Source organism: Marmota flaviventris, chromosome 2 (genome assembly GCF_047511675.1).
Source record: "Marmota flaviventris isolate mMarFla1 chromosome 2, mMarFla1.hap1, whole genome shotgun sequence".
NCBI lineage: Eukaryota > Metazoa > Chordata > Mammalia > Rodentia > Sciuridae > Marmota > Marmota flaviventris.
This window is the reverse complement of record NC_092499.1, coordinates 72,747,383-72,766,387: the sequence shown is the minus strand read 5'-3', so window position 1 is coordinate 72,766,387 and position 19,005 is coordinate 72,747,383. Positions and strand designations below refer to the sequence as shown.

Here is a 19,005-nt window from a genome sequence, read left to right as displayed (position 1 = left end):
CGAAGGATTTCTTTTTGTTGTTGTTGTTTTAATTAGTTACACATGACAGTACAATGACCTTGACATATCATACATTTGAATCAGATGGGATATAATTTCTCATTTTTCTGAGTGTACAGGTTGCAGAATCATATTGGTCATGAAGTCACGTATATACACACAGTAATCCCTTCACTGTCAATACTGACTATTTTTGTGATTCCCATCTCTATATCAACAAATGCCAAATGTATATTCTTAGACAAGACCATGTTCTAGCCCCATTCCTAGGCTTCCATTTGACCTTTCCACCTGAATATCTATCTCATGAGCATTTCAAAACTAACATTCACAAAACCAAACTTCTGGTTTTCCCTTAAAACCTACTCTTCCTAAAGCCTTTCTAATCCCAACTAATAATAGCGAGTCCATTCTTGTTTTTGCTCAGGTCAAAAATCATGGCATGATCCTTTAGTCCTTTCTGTCATATCTAATTCACAATCGATTAGGATATACTGTTAACTTCAGAATTTATAAATAGAATATGTCTAGAATCCGACCACTTTTCACCTCCTCCAATGCTTACCACCATGCTCTCTTGCTCAGACTATAGCAATGGCCTACTAATTGAACTTTCTTGTTCCACACCTACCACCATCATCCTCACATTAAATTCTCAACACAGCGACCAAAGATCCATTACACTTAACATTAATATTAATTCTAAACATATTCCCTTTCACTAAAAACTTTCCAGTGGTCTCCATTGCATTCAGAGTAATATCCAAAGCTGTTTACAAGGACCTACAGAACCTAATCTGCCTACTAACCTTCACCCTGCACTCGTCTCCTACCATTCTTCCCTTGCTAGCTCCACTTCACTTTCCTTCCTGCTGCTTCCTGAATGTGCCAGGCACACTGACCCCAGGGGTGTTGCCAAGTACATGCTGATCCCAGGTACCTGCACACTTGTCCTGTCACTTTCTTTAAGTCTCTGTTTCAATGTTACCTTAACAAAGAGTCCATCTTTGACTATCCCCCCCCAACTTCTATTACTCTGTTTTAACTTTCTCCATAGTACCTATCAATCCTTGACAAATATTTTCTGTCCTCTATCCCAGCCTCCTCTCCTGCTTCCCCCACACCGTAAACATATACTTTATGGGAAACAGTTTTATCTGTTTCTTTTTTTCTCTCTCTACTATATCCTCAGTGTTAAGAACAATGCCTGGCATATAATAAGGGCTCAATAAGTAACAACATTGTAATCACAAATTAATTAAATTATGCTATCTTGCTAAAATTGATAAAAATGGTTGTTACCTTTGGAGAGAGCAATGGTCACCTAGAAGATAAGGTATGAGCAATATTGTCTTTTCTCTGTATACCCTTCTGTACCTTTTAAATTTTAATACCATAAGCATGTATTTCCTACCCTGAAAAGGATTTTTTTAAATTAGGGTTAAATGATTTTAAGAAAAAGAGTTTATCTTGTTGTTTTGAATAAGCACTAAAATCAAGATTTCTTTCTTACAGCAATGTTATTCTGTAGCATATTTTAAAACTTTGTGCTATTTACAAAATTAAATAGCATGATTTCTACATCTTGTGTAAGTCAAATAACTCAGAATATGAAAAAAAGGAAAATTCTGTTTGGCATTATTTTTTAGTTAATCAATGGGAATTTCTAGTGATTAACATATTCCTTTACTTCTAAGGATTTACAAATATTTGGCATAACAAGGCATTCTTAGATTCTACCAGAAATCAACATCAACAACATTGACTTATAAAGTTTAAGGAACCCATTTCCATCTTTTTAAAAAACATTTACCCATTTTAACTTTTCTGGCATCAGTCTTTTTCTACAAAGATTCTCAACCTGACTTTAAAGCTGCCCAGCAAATGCATCTCATCAAAGAAGAAATACAGAATTTTACCTTCAATTACTTCTGGGCTCCCAGCCTCTCCTTCTATATGTTTTAGCTTATAGCTTTGAAGTCACTGCCGATTTTAAATTATATAGGTGAAACATGAATTAAGATGTTCTTCCCTCTCTTTTCTCCTACATGATCACTGCTGTCACAGACAGTGACTTCTCCTTCATGTCTTTCTCTTCTCTTTGCCCTTAAAAACTGGTTATCTTTTATTTTTTTTTTTTTTTTGACCATGTCCTTTATGTTGGCTTTAGTAGAGAGCATTTGTATGTAGATACATTAATCTCTTAGGGCTGGGGACATAGCTCAGTTGATAGAGTGCTTGCCTCACATGCACAAGGCCCTAGGTTCAATCCTCAGCACCATAAAAAAGAAAAAAATAGATACATTAATCTCTTGAACTGTATCTTTTCTTTCATTGCTCTCCACATTTCCCAGTACCTTTTACAAAGTTCTATTAGTTACTATTGACATGATTTTAAATTGTAAAATCATATCAACACTAATGAAGGCAAAGATCTTGGAATAATATTCTCTAACGAAGCACAGAATGAGAGATAATAGAGGGAAAGAAAGAGAAATAGTTTTATTTTCCACAGTTCAGTCTGAGCAAGCAATGTTCATGTTTATTTATCTGTGTCCACCTTAGAAAACTAACTCATGCTCTTCTGCTCTTGGGGTTTTATAATATAATGACCTTATAGTAAAATTTTCAGTAATGACTTGGGAATGAGGAAGCTGAAAAATGACACAAAAGAAACGGTTTGACTAAACTATAGACTAATGTGAAATAGAAAGGTACACATGTTCTGTAACCTATATTTAGAAAAGATCCTTTTACAAAGGAGGCATTCAATAAATGTTTACTAAGTTGAATTGAACTGCAATGGTTTCTCACTTTACAGATAACAAAAACTCTCTGTAATCCATGCTACCCAGGATAGACAGTATAATGGGCAAGATAATCAACAACTCTGCCAAAAATCTCTCCGAATTAGAAGTTCATGGGGGAAAAGAGATGAAAAGTGATGGGGGCAGGAAAGCATTCAGTGTATCTGAGGAGCAATGATCGGGGTGGGTTCCTGGAATGGTTTGTTCATGAAGAGAAAATTAAGCTGAAAGCCTTGATAAGATCTATTTTTCAATGTATTTTAAGATATATAATGTTTCTAACTTTTAGTTTAACCTAACTTGAATTCCCTATATTAAGGGGAATATACTATATTTATTGCCATAAATGTTACTGATTGTATACAGAGACTATGTCCAGATAAATACATTACATTAGGTTTCCAAGCTTTTTTCTCTTATATTCTTTAATAAATTGCCAAAGAAAAGTATAGTGTTTCTTCCCATTTCAAGATAATAGAAAACAAAGATTGGAATTTACACCTTATAAAGGGGATTATACTGGAAAATATTCCAAATAAAAATGTTTATACATCTATCAAACACATCCAAAAAAAAAAAAAAAGACAGTCAATTCAGTCTCCAAATGAAGATGATGATCAGTAATGCATCATAGTTCTATAGATTTATTATATTAAACTGGGGATACATAAAACATTCTCAATGCTATTGAAAGAATGATAGACTAAGAACAGCTTTTCCAAGAGCACATCACATTTAGCATTTGAAAATTACAAATTTACAAACTCTGAGGTTGAAGTAATGCAAATTTGTTTTGCAATTATCTAGATATTTAAGTCAGATTATCCATAGCCAATATTACTGGAGCAAACTACATTAGACTAATTTCTCCTGACAATTCACCAACCTGTTCTTTATTTTGCCTTCCATGCATGAAGCATGCATGCATGAAGCAATCAATTAGCCAATTTCCAAAGCAGGCAATGAGTTAACTTCTTACCATTTTCATTTTGTTCAAATGTTCTATTTTAAATTCTTTCTTTAAACAAAGAGCCATTCTTCTATCCTTTTTATTATTGTATGCTCCTTTTGAATAGTTTCCAGGAATAAAATAACTTTATGAGAAAACAAAACAGTGGTTTTTAATGTCTTTTGGAGAATTATTAGATGATGGCAGTGTTTTGTGATTAACAAGTTGAACATGTTGTAGCCTACACATGGTATATTAAATATTCCCTTGACTATAGACATCATTTCACAAGTTCACTATCAACTTCATACATAACAAAGTGTAACTTAAGAAGACAGTGTCACTTTTTGTTGAGAAAATTTCCATGCCACAAAGGGACAGAATTGATGAGAATACCTGAAAACACAGTACTGATTGGGTTTTATAATGTAGCTTTAATGATGTTCAATATATATATATATATATATATATATATATATATATATATATACACACACACACACACACACACACACACACACATTTCAGGGTATTACTGAGAAATGTTTGGGGAAATATTTCTTTGTAAACTTTAATTAACATCAATGTATAAAGATAAATAACAGACTTTCTGTCCAGGCAGCAAGACTGGTGATGTTTTTCAGAAAAAAATTTCAAACACCAATATTCTATCTTACATTTTAATATTCCATCTGAAAAAGAAACAAAATATGTTTACAGTATATTACACTCAAAAATCTAAGTTACTTCTTATTTAACTCAGGGTCCCAAAAGGCACCATTCTTAAAAATAATAATAAAGCAGCTACGGCCATGTGAGCATAAAGCTAAAAGACAACTTTTTATGAGCCAGATGTTGAATCTGTTGGCACCTTGATCTTAGACTTCCCAGCCTCCAGCACAGTGAGTTAAGTAATTTATGCTTATAAGCCAAAAATAAGTTTTTAAAATGCACAGTAAATTAGTGTGCATAATAGGCTACTTTTGGATTTTATCTCTGATACAGTTGATGATTCACCTTCTGACTTTGCTTATATCAACAGAACTGTCAAAGTAACAGACACAGAAGCTTGCCTAGATCTTGTTTGGATTTTTCAAGGTGTGGTTATTTATGTGGCTATTATTTCTAGCATACAGTTCTCTTATAGAAGGCTATCCAGTCTAAACAACAATAATAAACTAAAACATTTCTATATAAATAGGCATATATATATATATATATATATATATATATATATATATGCTTCATTCTCCTTCTCCACCCAAACTTAGAATCATATTTGATATTATTAGTCCATTTGTTGCACTTATAATATACTAAGCATTTTCTATGTAATAACACATTTTAATGAATAGTAAGTTACTAAACACAGGACACTTAGCTTCCCTACCTTAGTAACCTAACCTTGCTCAACTAATGAAAGGCAGGCAATGTTGATAAAGAAATAATTTATCTTGCAGTGGATAAAGATTCTGAACTCTAAGCTGCCCTCAGCAAAGAAAAGTAATGACAAAAACTGCCTTCCTTTGTCTATTATCATTTGCCATCTTCTTTAAGAAGTTTTGCTTTCTCTTCATTTCAATAGAAATTGAAGAGAGTCTGGATAGGGATTTTCAGCATTTGAGTCTTTTTCTTTTCCTTTTTACTTTCCACTCCTCCTCCTCCTTTTGCTGGTATATGGTCCCCACTTTTTCTTTTCTGCTGAGAACATTGGCAAATTTTATTAAACCCACTCTCCAAACCTCCTTTCCCCAGCTCAGATCTTTTATACTAGAGCAGTTAAGACAACCTAAGGCACTTCATATAACCCTTGAGAGGGAGTGGTTTAAGAAGGGGGTTTCCCAAAAACAGCTGCCAAGAGCACACACGCCAGTCCCGCCCCCTTTCTCCTCCTTCAGGAGCACCCACCACTCCAGACCTTCTAGAGCTACATTGCCAAAACTACACAACTCCCACTCCACCATAACAAAGCTTTCTCTGAGAACAGAACAACATAACACCCCCCTCCTTCTCTCACTGGAAACAGCGCTAACCAGGCCGGCAGCCCAGGCTCATAGTGCGCGCCTCTCGCCTCTTTTGACTAGAATTCACCAAAGCCCTGGGGTCCTGACAGACACTGGTCTGCTTGGGTTGCGAGGAGGAAGTCAGGCCAAGGGAGATCGAATCCGGGGCAATTTTCAAATGCTGGAGCAGATTCAGACTGCTGGTAAATTGTCGCTGGTCCACTCACCCCCATCCAAACCCTCCAACTCAGCCAGGCCCGCTGCATTTCGGGCTTCCAAGTTTCAATGCTCCCTGCAAGATGGGGACATTAGAGCACCTAGGTTCTGAGTGAGAGCAGACACAACTCCCAACCCACTTACAATGCTGTTCCTCCAGAATGAGGTAAACACTCCTTAGGATTTGTTTTCTGCGCGCGAGTGGTAGGGGGGAGGGTGTGGAGGGGGCGGGTGGAATGGGGGAAGGGAGTGTGGGCGGGAGGACTGGGAGGAGCCGGGTGTGGCGACTCCTGGAGAGAAGGGTAGGGGAGAGTTAAAGCCACAAAGCTGCCCTGCACCGAGCCGCGTCCTGGGGCAGCGGGTGAGCTCGCTGCTTTGTTGTCAGCATCTCCTGTGGCCCGCGCGCACAGTGCGCACAAACACGCCCCAGAAAACCACCACAACCTGTCATAACGGCCCTACAGCCCTGAGCCCCTGACAAGAGGGAGAAACTTGTACCGGGACGCACCAGCAAGTCAGGATGCTGCAGTTTGCCAGTGAGGACAATGTTTTAACCGAAATAAAGATACTGAAATAAAGGGATCAGTAGCATCCGTTCTTTCTCTGAGCCTTCGGGAAAAATTAAAATTGCTGTTTTCAACCAGTCCATTCACATTTGCAGTCGCCCTTGGCGAAACGGGGCTGGGATTGGTGCCTTTAGGCAGAGCGCGCCAGGAAGGTGCAGAGGAGAGCTGTTAAGAAGGGAACCGACTGGGACCGGGGTACCTGACGCCATTTGCGGGGTAGCGGCGCCCTCCCGCCTTACCTGTGGATGCAGTTTCCATGGCAACGGGCGGCGGCCGGGCGGGGCCGGAGCCCAGTTCCCGCGGCACCGCTCCTTCGGTCCCGGAGCCCAACCCCCGGCCGGGCTCCTCGGTCTGCGGCGCCGGCCTGGCCCCTTTCGGCGTCACTGTTTCATTCTCCCCCTCCCCCCGGTCCCCGAACCACTGGGACCCGGGGCTGGCCAGAGGCAGCAGCTCGTCTTGCGGATCCGGCGGCGCGGCCATAGCTGGCGGTCCCCCCGCGTGGCGACGGCGGCTTGGCGGGGCCGAGGTGTGGTAGCTGGGCGGGCGATCGCTCCTTGCTGCTATCCCCGCCGGGACTCTGGGCTCCGGGAGGCTGCGGAGTCTCCGCGCCGCCGCCGCCGCTGCTGCAACTCGGGCCCAGGCGCTGCCTGCTGCTCTTCGCGCTTCAGCTCCTCCTCCTCCCCCCTCCTCTTCCTCCCGGCCCCGCGGCGGCCGCTGCCTGCGCTCCTCCCCTACTCCAGTCACTGATGCTGCTGCTGCTGCTGCTCTGCTACTCCCAAGCCTGCTATTACGCAGGTGAAAATGGCCTGCTTCAGAGCACGTCAGCCCCGGCCTGCTAATGGCAGGCCCTGATTAAAGGATGTGCCAAATCCACTTGAATCTCCCCTTCATCCGGGGAGGAATACAAAGGGAGGATCAGCAGGTAGAAACAGCCCCCAGCTGCTACTGACTAATTAGACAAGCTGCCCTCCCAACTCAAGAAGTTAAGCTCCCACTGATGTTCTGGGACCTAAGGCAAAGAAGGGAAACTGGAGACCTCAGGGCCACAGTTCTGAGGGTTACCAGCATCCGTTGTGAATGGGGACATAGGTCTGAGCAAGAAGGTGGTGGAGGTGGGTGTTGGTGGCAAATGGTGACAAGAGAACCTGCAAGCCTGAGGTTCAATCTTGCAGCTTTAAACTGTTTCCCGAACCGGGTGGAAAATAGCAGAGTACAGGAATATTGGAATGAGCTATAGGAGAAACTTAAAAAATAAGGCAGCTTTCCAGATCTCATCACCACCAGCCCTGAGGGCAAAATATGGTATCAATAGGCAGGACAAAAACAGCTTTATCTCCTTTCAGAAACACTCGGCCAAAAAGCCTTACAAATTGCAAGCTGTCTGTACAGTAATTTTATGTGAGAAATTGGACATTCCAAGAAGCTTGCTGCTGCTTCTTTCATTTTTTCTTTAATTGGTGCCTAAATTGTTTATAAAACGATGTGATCAAAAAACTAAGGTTGCTAAGTCCCACACAAGGTAGAGGATTAGACTCATGTGCTGCTGTTTCTGTAGAAAAGGTGGGTATGGGTGGTACAGCATACTAGAAGGCTTTGTGGAACTCTGAGCCACTACACACATCTTGATGATTTCATGTTTGCCTATTTGTAGATTTAAAGGCTGACTTGAATAAGTGCTCTTCAAATATACTAAAACTAAAAATCCCAGATTCAGACTAATCTTTTGTTTTACTATGATACTACTATTCAAAAGATGATAATAAATTAGAGAAAAAGTATTTACTAAATGCATGATAAATATGGCCTCCTAATGCCAAATGCCTGTGGGGATTTAATGGTCACCAAATTTTACATTATTGGTATATTCAAAAAGTACCTCCTACTAAGAATATGTTCATTATTTTCTTTGTGATGGCAGCTTCACGGGTATATACAAATGTCAAAACTTACCCAATTGTCACTGTAAATATATGCAATTTATTTCATTTCTATTATACCTCCATAAAACTATAAAAAGTATCCCCTCCAACAACAAAATTCTTGGTTACCATGAATCATCATATTTCTTGAAATCTTTCTATAATAAGAAATTGTTCATGTGCCTCCTAATATGCTGTACCACCCATACCCACCTTTTCTACAGAACCAGCAGCACATGAGTACTACTTAAGAAATCGTCTAGATGAAAAGCTTATTTCACTGCTGTCTTTCCATGAAGCTTAATTCAGTTATGTAATCAGGGAACACTTGTGAGATTTCTTCAAATCTATTGTTTAGAATGCCTTAAAGCATCAGAAAAACCAAATGGAAATTTCTCACAGTTTCATTATTAACATCATGTTGATAAGAATACAGAAAACTCTAATATAATATCAAGTGGTTATTAGTGGGTGCTGAATATTTAAGAATTGTTATGGTGAGGGAGTCATATACAGAATAATATGGAGTGTATTATTTTGTTTCTCTAAGAAGCACTAAGGGAAGTTATCATTAAAAACTGGAATACTTTTGCAAGCCTCTTAGCTCCCTTAAGAGTGAAAGCATATGGACTTTGTGGATATGACTCTAATTATTTTCTATATTTCATGAGATACTGATCAATACTCTAATTTGAGTACATGTGGAAGAAATTACCAGTTAGTATATTTAGATTTTATTTATCAGAGGAAACTGATAATTGCATTTTGATAAATTATTCTATTTTGCTCTGCTGAAAAGAGTTATGGTGGGCTAGGGGTATAGCTCAGTAGTATAGCCCTTGCTTAGCATATTATGAATCCCTGGGTTTGATCCCTAGCACAGACAAGGAGGAGGAAGAAGAGGGCAGGGGTGGGGGAGTGGGAGGAGGAGGAAGAAGAAGAAAAAATGTTCACAGTGTTTCAGTATGATCAATTTTCACAACTATCTTTTCTTATTAAGTTCCACCTTTGGATGTATACAAGTTATCTGTTCAGTAAAGAAAGTTTCAGGTTTTTGCTATGATTTGAAGTGATCAATTTTATTAGTATTATTTTACATTTGCACCCCTCTAAACTGACAAAATTTGACAACATTGAAAAGTTAAGGACATAGCACAGAGTTGGTGATGGAGTTCCAGGGTTTATATAGTTGCTCTCAATTATGAATTGCTCTAATATGCTTTTGAGACAAAGAAAATAAGGTTGGCACTTTTAAAGAATTCTTAGCAAGAGGAGTTGAAACCAAAGAACAGGGTTTTGTCTTGAGCATTTTTCCCCATCATGTCAAAAGAAGGAATCTAATGAGGAACACTTATTTAGTACTAGCTTCTTAACTTTAACCAAACCTTGTATTGTGGGGAAAGAGGTGTGGAGGCATGCAGGAAAAGTGACACAAGTAACAAATTTTAACCAAGCCAAAATTCTTTCTAAGTAATTCAATATTAAATTAATTTAATATTGCTGCATATCAGGTTCGTCAACTATAACCTGGATTTTTAAAAATATTTTTTAGTTGTAGTTGGACATAATATCTTTTTTTTATTTTTATTTTTATGTGGTGCTGAGGATCAAACCCAGTGCCTCACATGTGTGAGGCAGGTGCTCTACCAATGAGCTACAATCCCAGCCCTAACCTGGATTTTTTTGAAGGGGGGCACTGGATATTGAACCCAGGGATGTTCTATCACTGACCTATATCCCAGCCCTTTTAATATTTTATTTTCACACAAGGTATTGCCAGGTTGCCCAGGCTGGCCTTGAACTTGCAATTCTCCTGCCTCAGTCTCCTGAGTAGCTAAGGTTACAGCATGTTTCCTGATGTTCAGCTAAACTGGAAATTTTAATAGTACCTCTGCATAGGGTTTGGGGAACATTAAATGGCCAATATATATTATTAATATAATAGAATATACAAATTATTTCCAGGAAATGACTTACAATGCTAAAGCTCTGTCTTGCATTTATATTTGTACAAACTAAAGATGGTAACTACTTCAGGTATTTAAAACAAACTAGATGAGGAATGTCCAGTTATTAATGTAAATCATGATATATATATATATATATGGTATTTCTACTTGTAATTTCTGTATTCTGAAAGGTAAGCTTTGTATAAAGATAAATGGATTTCAAAGATTCTTTGGTTCTATGCCTATAATTTCAGTGGCTCGGGAAGCTGAGGAAGGAGGATCAAGAGTTCAAAGCCAGCCTCAGCAAAAGCAAGGCCCTAAGCAACTCAGTGAGACCCTGTCTCTAAATAAAATACAAAATAGGTCCAGGGGTGTGGCTCAGTGGTGAGTGCCCTGATTTCAAGTGCCAGTATGCCCCCCCCAAAAAAAAAGGATTTGGGTCAAACACACACACACACACACACACACACACACACACACATTTTAACTTAAAATAGTCTATTTTAGAAATGGCAAATAAGTCTCATTGATAAGTAATGACTGCTTGGAGGGTTGTATTGAGAATATGCCATGGCCATATTCAAATTTCATAGGAAAGAGTGTCTTGAAGGACAAACAATAGCATCTTTCAGGTAAGTGAAGAGGACAGGTCATGCATACCACATATTTGCCCAATGTGTCATATACCTAAGCTTATCAGCACTTATTAGCCAAGACCCTAAACCATTTTAGAAGAGAATGTAATGGTAGGAACACTCTCATTGACCTGATTGAGTATTTCAAGATGAGACCCAATTCTGGTGCCTCGAATTCCTCCAAAATCCTGTGGACAGTGATGTTTGGAGGTTTTATGTGTCTATGTCACACCTATATCATGTTGAAACATGGTTTTCACTTTTCTACAATGTGCAAATCTCTTGAATTTGATAAGGAAAAGAGTTCTCCATTTTCTGCTGTAGTGAAAGAATATTTAGAGTGAACTTAATATGTAGAGGCTACAGGATGGTGCCCAGGACAGCAATGGTTTCTCTAGGAGACCACTGCTGCACTCACAAATGCCACACAGCACTTTGGGAACACACTAGGCTCCTTCATAAATTAGTGTGGTTGCTGTTACTTAATCTACCAACCGAAGGGACAAAATAGAGTTGCTTCTATTGTTCTCCCATAGGTGTGGGAATAGGAAAGTTTATCATTTTTTGAATCTAACTTTTTTCTTAATTTGTACATTTGAATAAAACTGCGAGGAGTTTTTATTTCTTTGGGCAAAAATATAAAGTGAGAAATCTGCAACTTGAATTACCCATGTTTTGGACACAATATAAACATTTTAAAGGAATTCTGAGCTTGAGTAGTAATCAGAATATACACAAGAGAGGTAAATTGCCTTTGAATAGTTCTTTGCAGTTTCAAAGTGTATCCCCATACATAATACACATTTCATACAGACAAACACACACACACACACACACACACACACACACACACACAACTTTTAATTCACAGTTTGGTAAGAGATGTTACCTCATAGTAATTTCAATTTATTTTATTTGTGTATTTATTTATTTAGGTACTGGGGATTGAACCCAGGGGTGTTTTACCATGGAGCTACATCCCCTCCCATTTTTCATTTTCTCATTAAGTTGCTTAGGGCTTTGGTAAATTTCTGAGACTGGCCTTGAACTTGAGATCCTCCTGCCTCAGCCTCCCAAGTCACTGAGATTACAGGCATGCAATGCACCTGGCTTTTTATTTATTTGATGATTAATGAATTAAGAGTTTTTAGGAGCTTCTTGGTGATTTTTATCCTTTTTAATAATAATTTTATTGAGATTTAACTCACTATACAAGTGTAGAATTCAAGGGCTCTTAGTATATTCACAGTTGTGCAACCATTACCAAAAGCAATTTGTAACATTTCATCACTCCAGAAAGAAACTTCATATCTATTAGCAGTCATTCCTCATCCCATCCCCAACCCCAAGTCCAGTGCTAAGACAATCACTTATCTACTGTGTATCTCCATAAAATTACTTATCCTGAGCATTTCATGTAAATGGAATCATACAACACTGTTGAGAGCCACAGCTGAAGGGGCCCCAGCAAACTTCCAGCTGATTGGCTCACCATGGCCCCTGCAAACTTCCAGCTGCCAGCTGATTGGCTCCTCTGTGGTGATGCTCACTGGGCTGTTTCCCTGCCCTTTCAGACCACGGAGCTGCTCATTGGGGGACTCTTTTGGCTCCACCCATATGACCCAGCCAATCATCCTCAAGAGGGGGGGGGGGGGTGTTGAGAGGCTTGTGGGAAGGCGGTGGTGCCAGTTGGGCTCTGAGGGAATTCCTGAAGAGCTCCTGTGGTGCGGTGTGTGTTCTAAAAATAAAGTTAGTTTCTGCTTGATAAGTGGCTTGTGAATTGTGCCCAGCCAGACTGCAGCACAACAGGTGGCCTTTTGTGACTAACTTCTTTCACTTATCACATTTAATTTTTTTTTAAGAGAGAGAGACAGAGACAGAGAGAAAACTTTTTAATATTTATTCTTTAGTTTTTCGGTGGACACAACATCTTTATTTTTATATGGTGCTGAGGATCCAACCCAGTGCCCTGCGCATGCCAGGCGAGCGCATTACTGCTTGAGCCACATCCCCAGCCCACACTTATCACATTTTCAAGGCTCATCCTTGTAGTGCATATCCATATCCCATTCCTTTTTGTTAATGAGTAAATACTCCATTACTTTTGTTAATGAGTAATACTTCACTTTGGTCATCCATTCATTCACTGATGGGTATTTAGGTTATTTCCACTTGTTGGTTATTACAAATAGTGCTACTATGAATGTTTATATACACTTTTTGTCATCATTTTTTTATTTCTTTTGATTGTGAAACAAGGATCAAGACTGAGCTGTAGCTCAGTGGTAGAGTGCTTACCTAGCATAGGTAATGCCATAAGTAATGCCCTGGGACTGATCCCCAACATCTCAAAATAATTGCTGAATCATATGGTGGACTCCATGTTTAATTACTTGAGGGTTGTTTGCTAAATCAACTGCACCATTTATAAATCTCAGTGCTAGAAATTTCCTCCACTGGTCTAGCAACTTGGTGTAATGTAGGCTGAAAGCTGCCTGGATATCTGAGCAGTCTGTCAGTAGCAGTGAGGACCTCGATGACAGATTATGGTGAGGAACAGTACGAATGAGCTTTTTGGAGTCCATCTACTCCAGCACTTTCATAGCTTGATTGCACATTAATTCAGTCTCTTAACAAATATTCTTCCAAAATATAAAGTTATTCCCCTTATACCACATTCCCCCTCAGTCAAACTTCACTTGACAAGGTCCTGCTAAGTATTATCCCATAATCCACCTAACCTCACCATCAATGACATATGAGGCTGGAGAAAATAATCAAATTGTTCAGACTACTCTTAAGTTTTTAATACAATGAAAAATAACCAGATGAGTCTCCCTCTTGTGAAATATTCTTAGAAAATCTAGAAGACAATGTAGTCTAAGACATTTTAAAATTAGTAAGATTATAGTTGAAGAAAATCTTGGTATGGTAATAATCTTTAGTGAGAGCTGTGCAAGAAAAACTAAATGAAATAATAGATAAAAAGAATAGAATGAAAAGAAGCGGAAAAGCAATTGTTTCACAGCTCTCCTGCTACAGCGGAAAGTTTCTTAAGTTGGAAGGACAAGTCTGAGGCAGAACTCTTGAAAATTAAAAAGAAATGGAAGAACGAAGAATAAGCAGAGAAAAAATAAATTTAGTGGGAAACAGCTACTTGAAACATTATACTGTCAACACATCTGATATCCAGTTCTTGGAGGATGCTGGAAACAATGGGGAGGTAGATGAGTCTTTGTTTCACAAAAGGGATGATTTGAAGCTGAAGGATAATGAGGACAATCTGGACTACACTCCTGCTGCCCCAGAGAGTGACTCAATAGACTGATGGGCTGTCCCCTTCTGCAAAGAGGCTTGACTGGCACAGCATCTGAGGTTATTTCAAGGAGGATGTGATTGTCCTTTATTTTTTCTAAGAAACAAAACACTTTCAGGAGACTGTTCTCATAGCTTTCATCATTGAATCTAATATCATGAAAATTTCAAAAAAGAAATCCCACTGGTAGTGTATGAGGATTTCAATTTCTCCATACCCTTACCAACACATTAATTATCTGGCTTTTAAAAATTATAACCATCTTAATGGGTGTGAAATATATTGTGGTTTTGATTTTCATTTCCCTGACAATTCACGATATTGAGCATCTTCCCATGTGCTTATTGTCCTTTTGCATATTTTCTTTGGATAAATACTCATTTTTATTACTGAAGTATAAGAGTGTTTATACATTTTGAATACAAATTCCTATCAGACATATGATTTGCAATTTTTTTTTCGTGTTCTGTGGATGGTCTTTTTACTTTCTCAATAGTGTTTTTAACACCATGTGTTGAATTTATTATTAAATCGGTGTATATATTTTCACTTTTGCTGTTTGTAGATTTGGAGTTTTATCTAACCAACCATTACCTAATCCCAGGTCACGAGGATTTACACTTGTGTTTTCTTCTAAGAGTTTTATAGCTTACGGTCTTACATTTAGTTTTTTATTTATTCATTTATTTTGAGTTTATTTGTATATATCATGTGTGTGGTTTTTCTTTCTTATTTTACTTTTTCAACAAGGTTTCTTTTTCTCTCGTGCATTTTTAAGTGCTCTTCATATTGTATTCTTGTCATTTATGTTGCAAATATTTTTAACATTTTATTGTCCAGGTATGATGAGAAAATCAACTTTCTAAAAACTTCCGCGACTTCTCCTAAGTCACACACCTAATGCAGCTGTTACTGAAGTCTAAGTCATTTGACTCTATGCTTCATGATCCTCAATTTAAAAGTCTTGAAAACAGTAAAATTAATTTTTCACTTTGTACACAGTACACCATCAACAGGAGCCTGGCCCAACAAAACTAAAGGTGAACTAAAAACACAGTCAAGATCAGTGATCCCAAACCAAAGTATTTAGAACCAGCATCAAGACCAAGGAGAGGAAAAGTACTGTTTGGTGTATAGGTCAGAACCCTGGACAGCTCAACGGAAGCAATGCACTAGAAAACCAGGATTTCCCTCTAACTTCAAACTGCCATCACTGAGACACCAGGTTGTTGGTTGAAAGCTTGCACATTATGGGGGTTAATTTTAGTGTCAAGGGCTCTGGCTTTTTCATAAGGCCCGGACCTATTCTGAGGAAAATTGTCATACCATCTTCCAAGAGTCTGTAGTCTTCATCAAATGCCATTTCCTTGTCTTTATGCCCGACAAAATCATTAGAGTCTCCCCAGTCCTTGGGGCTTCTTTGTAGTTAGGCTAGGTCAAAATGAAATTGTTTTCTTTCCCCCCTTTCTTGGAGGTTTTTATCCATAAATATGCATTTCCATTCAAATTTAGAGACCAGGCAGGGATCTGAAATTTCAGGTGGGAATCTGAAATAATACTTTGTTAAAGCTTAAGTACAGAGCATCAAAGAAAATTGAGGGAAATATTGATAAAAAAGTGCTCAGGGACAGACTATATTTATACTTTCATAGTATGCAATGTAATACATTTTGATACTGGTGTCACAGAGCAGATAGGACCACACAAACTCTGTGGCTTATATGCACTTATGAATTATACTGAGTAGTTGGTCACCCATCTCACATTGGCCTATTTTGGTTATAAGTCAGCAATGTGTCAGGATAAGCCTTTCACACCTGAGGAAAGACACCTAAGTGAAAGTCTGAAGATTGTAGAAGGTTCTCAACAAACATTGTTAGCCTGGGTTACCTAGCACAGTCAATTAAAAAACACTGTGGATCGATTTCATTTCAAAGAAATAAAAGAAAAAGAGACCCTTGAATTTTATCTCTTTCAAATAGGAATAATATATTAAAACATCCCCCAGGCACCCACTATTTTGAAAGCACTAAGCCAGCTCTCTTATGTAGAGAAACAATTGCTCTACAGAAATGTCTAGATGATCCTCTGGAATAACGTTGCTCTTAAACAATCATAACTTTCCTGTGCAGCTTAATTTGGGGGACTTTAGAAAGATCTTCCTGTCAAATGTTGCTCCTACTCTAGCTTGTCATTAGTCTTGAAAGTGTAACATTTTGATTTTATAAATTTGGCCAGTTTGTACTGCTATAAATGGTAGGATCCACAAGGAAGTCAATTCAGCATTCATAGTATTCATACCTCATAGAAATTATTAGACAGCTTTACTAACTCAAGCCTAGACTTTAATAAGGGGAGTGGACTAGAGTCAAAGCCTTCCACACTGCTTAGGAAGACAGCTTGGGATACTGCAATGACAGGCCTTTGTGAGCCAGGGGGAAATGCTTCAACTTTCCGAGGGCAGAATGCATTTTGTGAAAATGTAAACATGTTCAACAGTCCTTGTGTTATGGACCAGGATATATGGGCAATGACCAAAACAGACTCCATTTAATCCTGAGATTCCATGTAAGAAATGCTTCTCCTATGAAAAAAACTCTGCCTCTGCTATCCTGATCCTGCTTGGCACACCCTGCTTAGAAATGCAAAAGTTTCTGTTCTTCTTATACCTTGTAAAATTGTTCTCTGTTTGGTTCCCATTTTTCTTGGACATGTACCTTGTCAGAGAATGATTGTCTAGACGTTAGTGACCATTCTTTAACTCGTACTCAACTAGGGTCTTTTTAACCCACTTCCCCTTCTGCTTATGATTTTAGATCTCATGATGTTTATTGATGGTTTTGAATCATGGCAACAGCTGCTTATGATCAATGTGGCTTTGGACTATAAAGGTGCACTCTAACCCTTGCAGGGGGTCAAGGGGTATAAACTTGCAGCCTGCCCCTTGGCCCACCAGCTGGTGAATAAAGATAGTTCTGTCTCCTACTTTAAGACAGAATTGGTGATTTATTGCAATCTCAGCAATTGAAGACTAATAGTTTCACAATCTCTAGGATCATGAAAAGTTTTTCTTTAAACTTTTTTATTTTTCTTAATTCCCTAAGAAAACAATGATTTATATTTACGGTATGTTAGATAATCAGCCAGATCATATCTTTAAAATACTAATAAATTTTGTTTATAGAGCCAGGAATGGTACACACCTGTAATCCCAGTGCCTCAAGAGGTTGAGGCAGGAGGATTGTAAGTTCAAAGCCAGCCTTAGCGAGGCACTTAGCAACACAGTGAGACTCTGTCTCTAAATAAAATATAAAAAAGGGCTGGGATTGTAGGTCAGTCATTGAGTACCCCTGGGTTAAATCCTCAATACCAAAAAAAAATGTTTTTCGTTTATAAATTATACCTATAAGGTCATCTTAAACATCAATGATCAGTTCATGACAGAGGCACTACAGGCCCTCAGTAAGCCACAGGAAAACGAGCATGCACTTGGCTACATCAAGAAAACCCCATGTGTCCTTTAATGAGAAATACAGCTCTAACTCTGAAGCTCAAATTCTATACCTGAAAACAGAATAGGAAGCTACATACAGAGTAGATTATCAGATGCATTTTTTTAAGGCATCAGGTGTTTAAGATATTTGGAAGAGTGAAATCCAAAGATAGACTACTTGCAATCTAATGATATTATTCTTTTTGTACATACAGTTATGAAGAAGTAACTTAATGATCAGGCCTTTTGACCAGTTCCAGCAACAAAATTTATTCAATAGGTATCTTCTTCATTGTATCATTCATAAATTTTTTAACATCTCCCTGTTAATCAGGTTAGAAAAGGCTATGCTACACCAACATTAAAATTTCAGTGGCTAAAAACAATGAAGTTTTTAACTTAAATTCACACCTAATACAGTTCAGGGGAGAGCTCCAATCCACATGATAAATCAGGGACTCAGGCTTGTAGAAACTCCACTGACACGTAGCTAGACCATGTCAAACATAGCTTTGTAGATTGCCACAAAAGGGGAAGAAAAAAAAGAAAGAGTGGAAAATTTTCATCTGTTCCAAAATACCTCTTGCTGGAAGTGTTATGTCTCATTTCTTATAGATTACTGACAAGAGCTAGTCTTATGCTTGAGTCTAATGATATAGGACATTGGGGAATATAAAGAAAACATAGGATATCTGTGGAGTCCTATTCACTTCATTAAAATATTTGTACCAAACATCTTGAGAATACAAAGGTGAATCAGATTCTGAACCATTTTTTCAAAATGTTTACAATCAAACACGGAGACAAAATATGCATGTAAACAATCAAAATCCAAATCAGAAAATTATAAGCATTTGGAAAAATGTCACAGATAAAGTGCCATGTAAAATCAGAAAATGTGAAGAATACTGCCATTTGGAAAGATCAAAACCTTCATGGAAAGAGAGGCATCTGAGCTAGACTTAGAATGATGCAGAGTTTGTACATGGGACACTGATGAACAGAGATGGTTCTGGTTTAAAGGAACAGCAAGGGCACGGGAGAGAAAAGTTACAGGGCACTTCTGAGAAGGGTGATTAAGTGACTTTTTCTAGAGAAAAGGGTGAACAAATGGGAAATACAAATAGGGTTGGTTGGGTTCAAATGAAGTAC

General features: G+C 38.3%; 1 protein-coding gene and 1 pseudogene across 2 annotated transcripts in view; one reads left to right on the top strand and one right to left on the bottom strand.

The window, feature by feature from the left end:
• Positions 1–7,021, bottom strand: part of Rtn1 (reticulon 1) — a 214,965-nt gene extending 207,944 nt beyond the window's left edge. For both annotated transcript variants that reach the window (XM_027929616.2, XM_027929617.2), the window contains exon 1: positions 6,781–7,021. In XM_027929616.2, coding sequence (XP_027785417.2) covers positions 6,781–7,021 — 241 coding nt within the window. The remainder of the gene's footprint in view (positions 1–6,780) is intronic.
• A 6,559-nt stretch (positions 7,022–13,580) lies between these two features.
• LOC114088108 (RWD domain-containing protein 1-like) lies at positions 13,581–14,372 on the top strand (annotated as a pseudogene).
• The last annotated feature ends 4,633 nt before the right edge of the window (positions 14,373–19,005 follow it).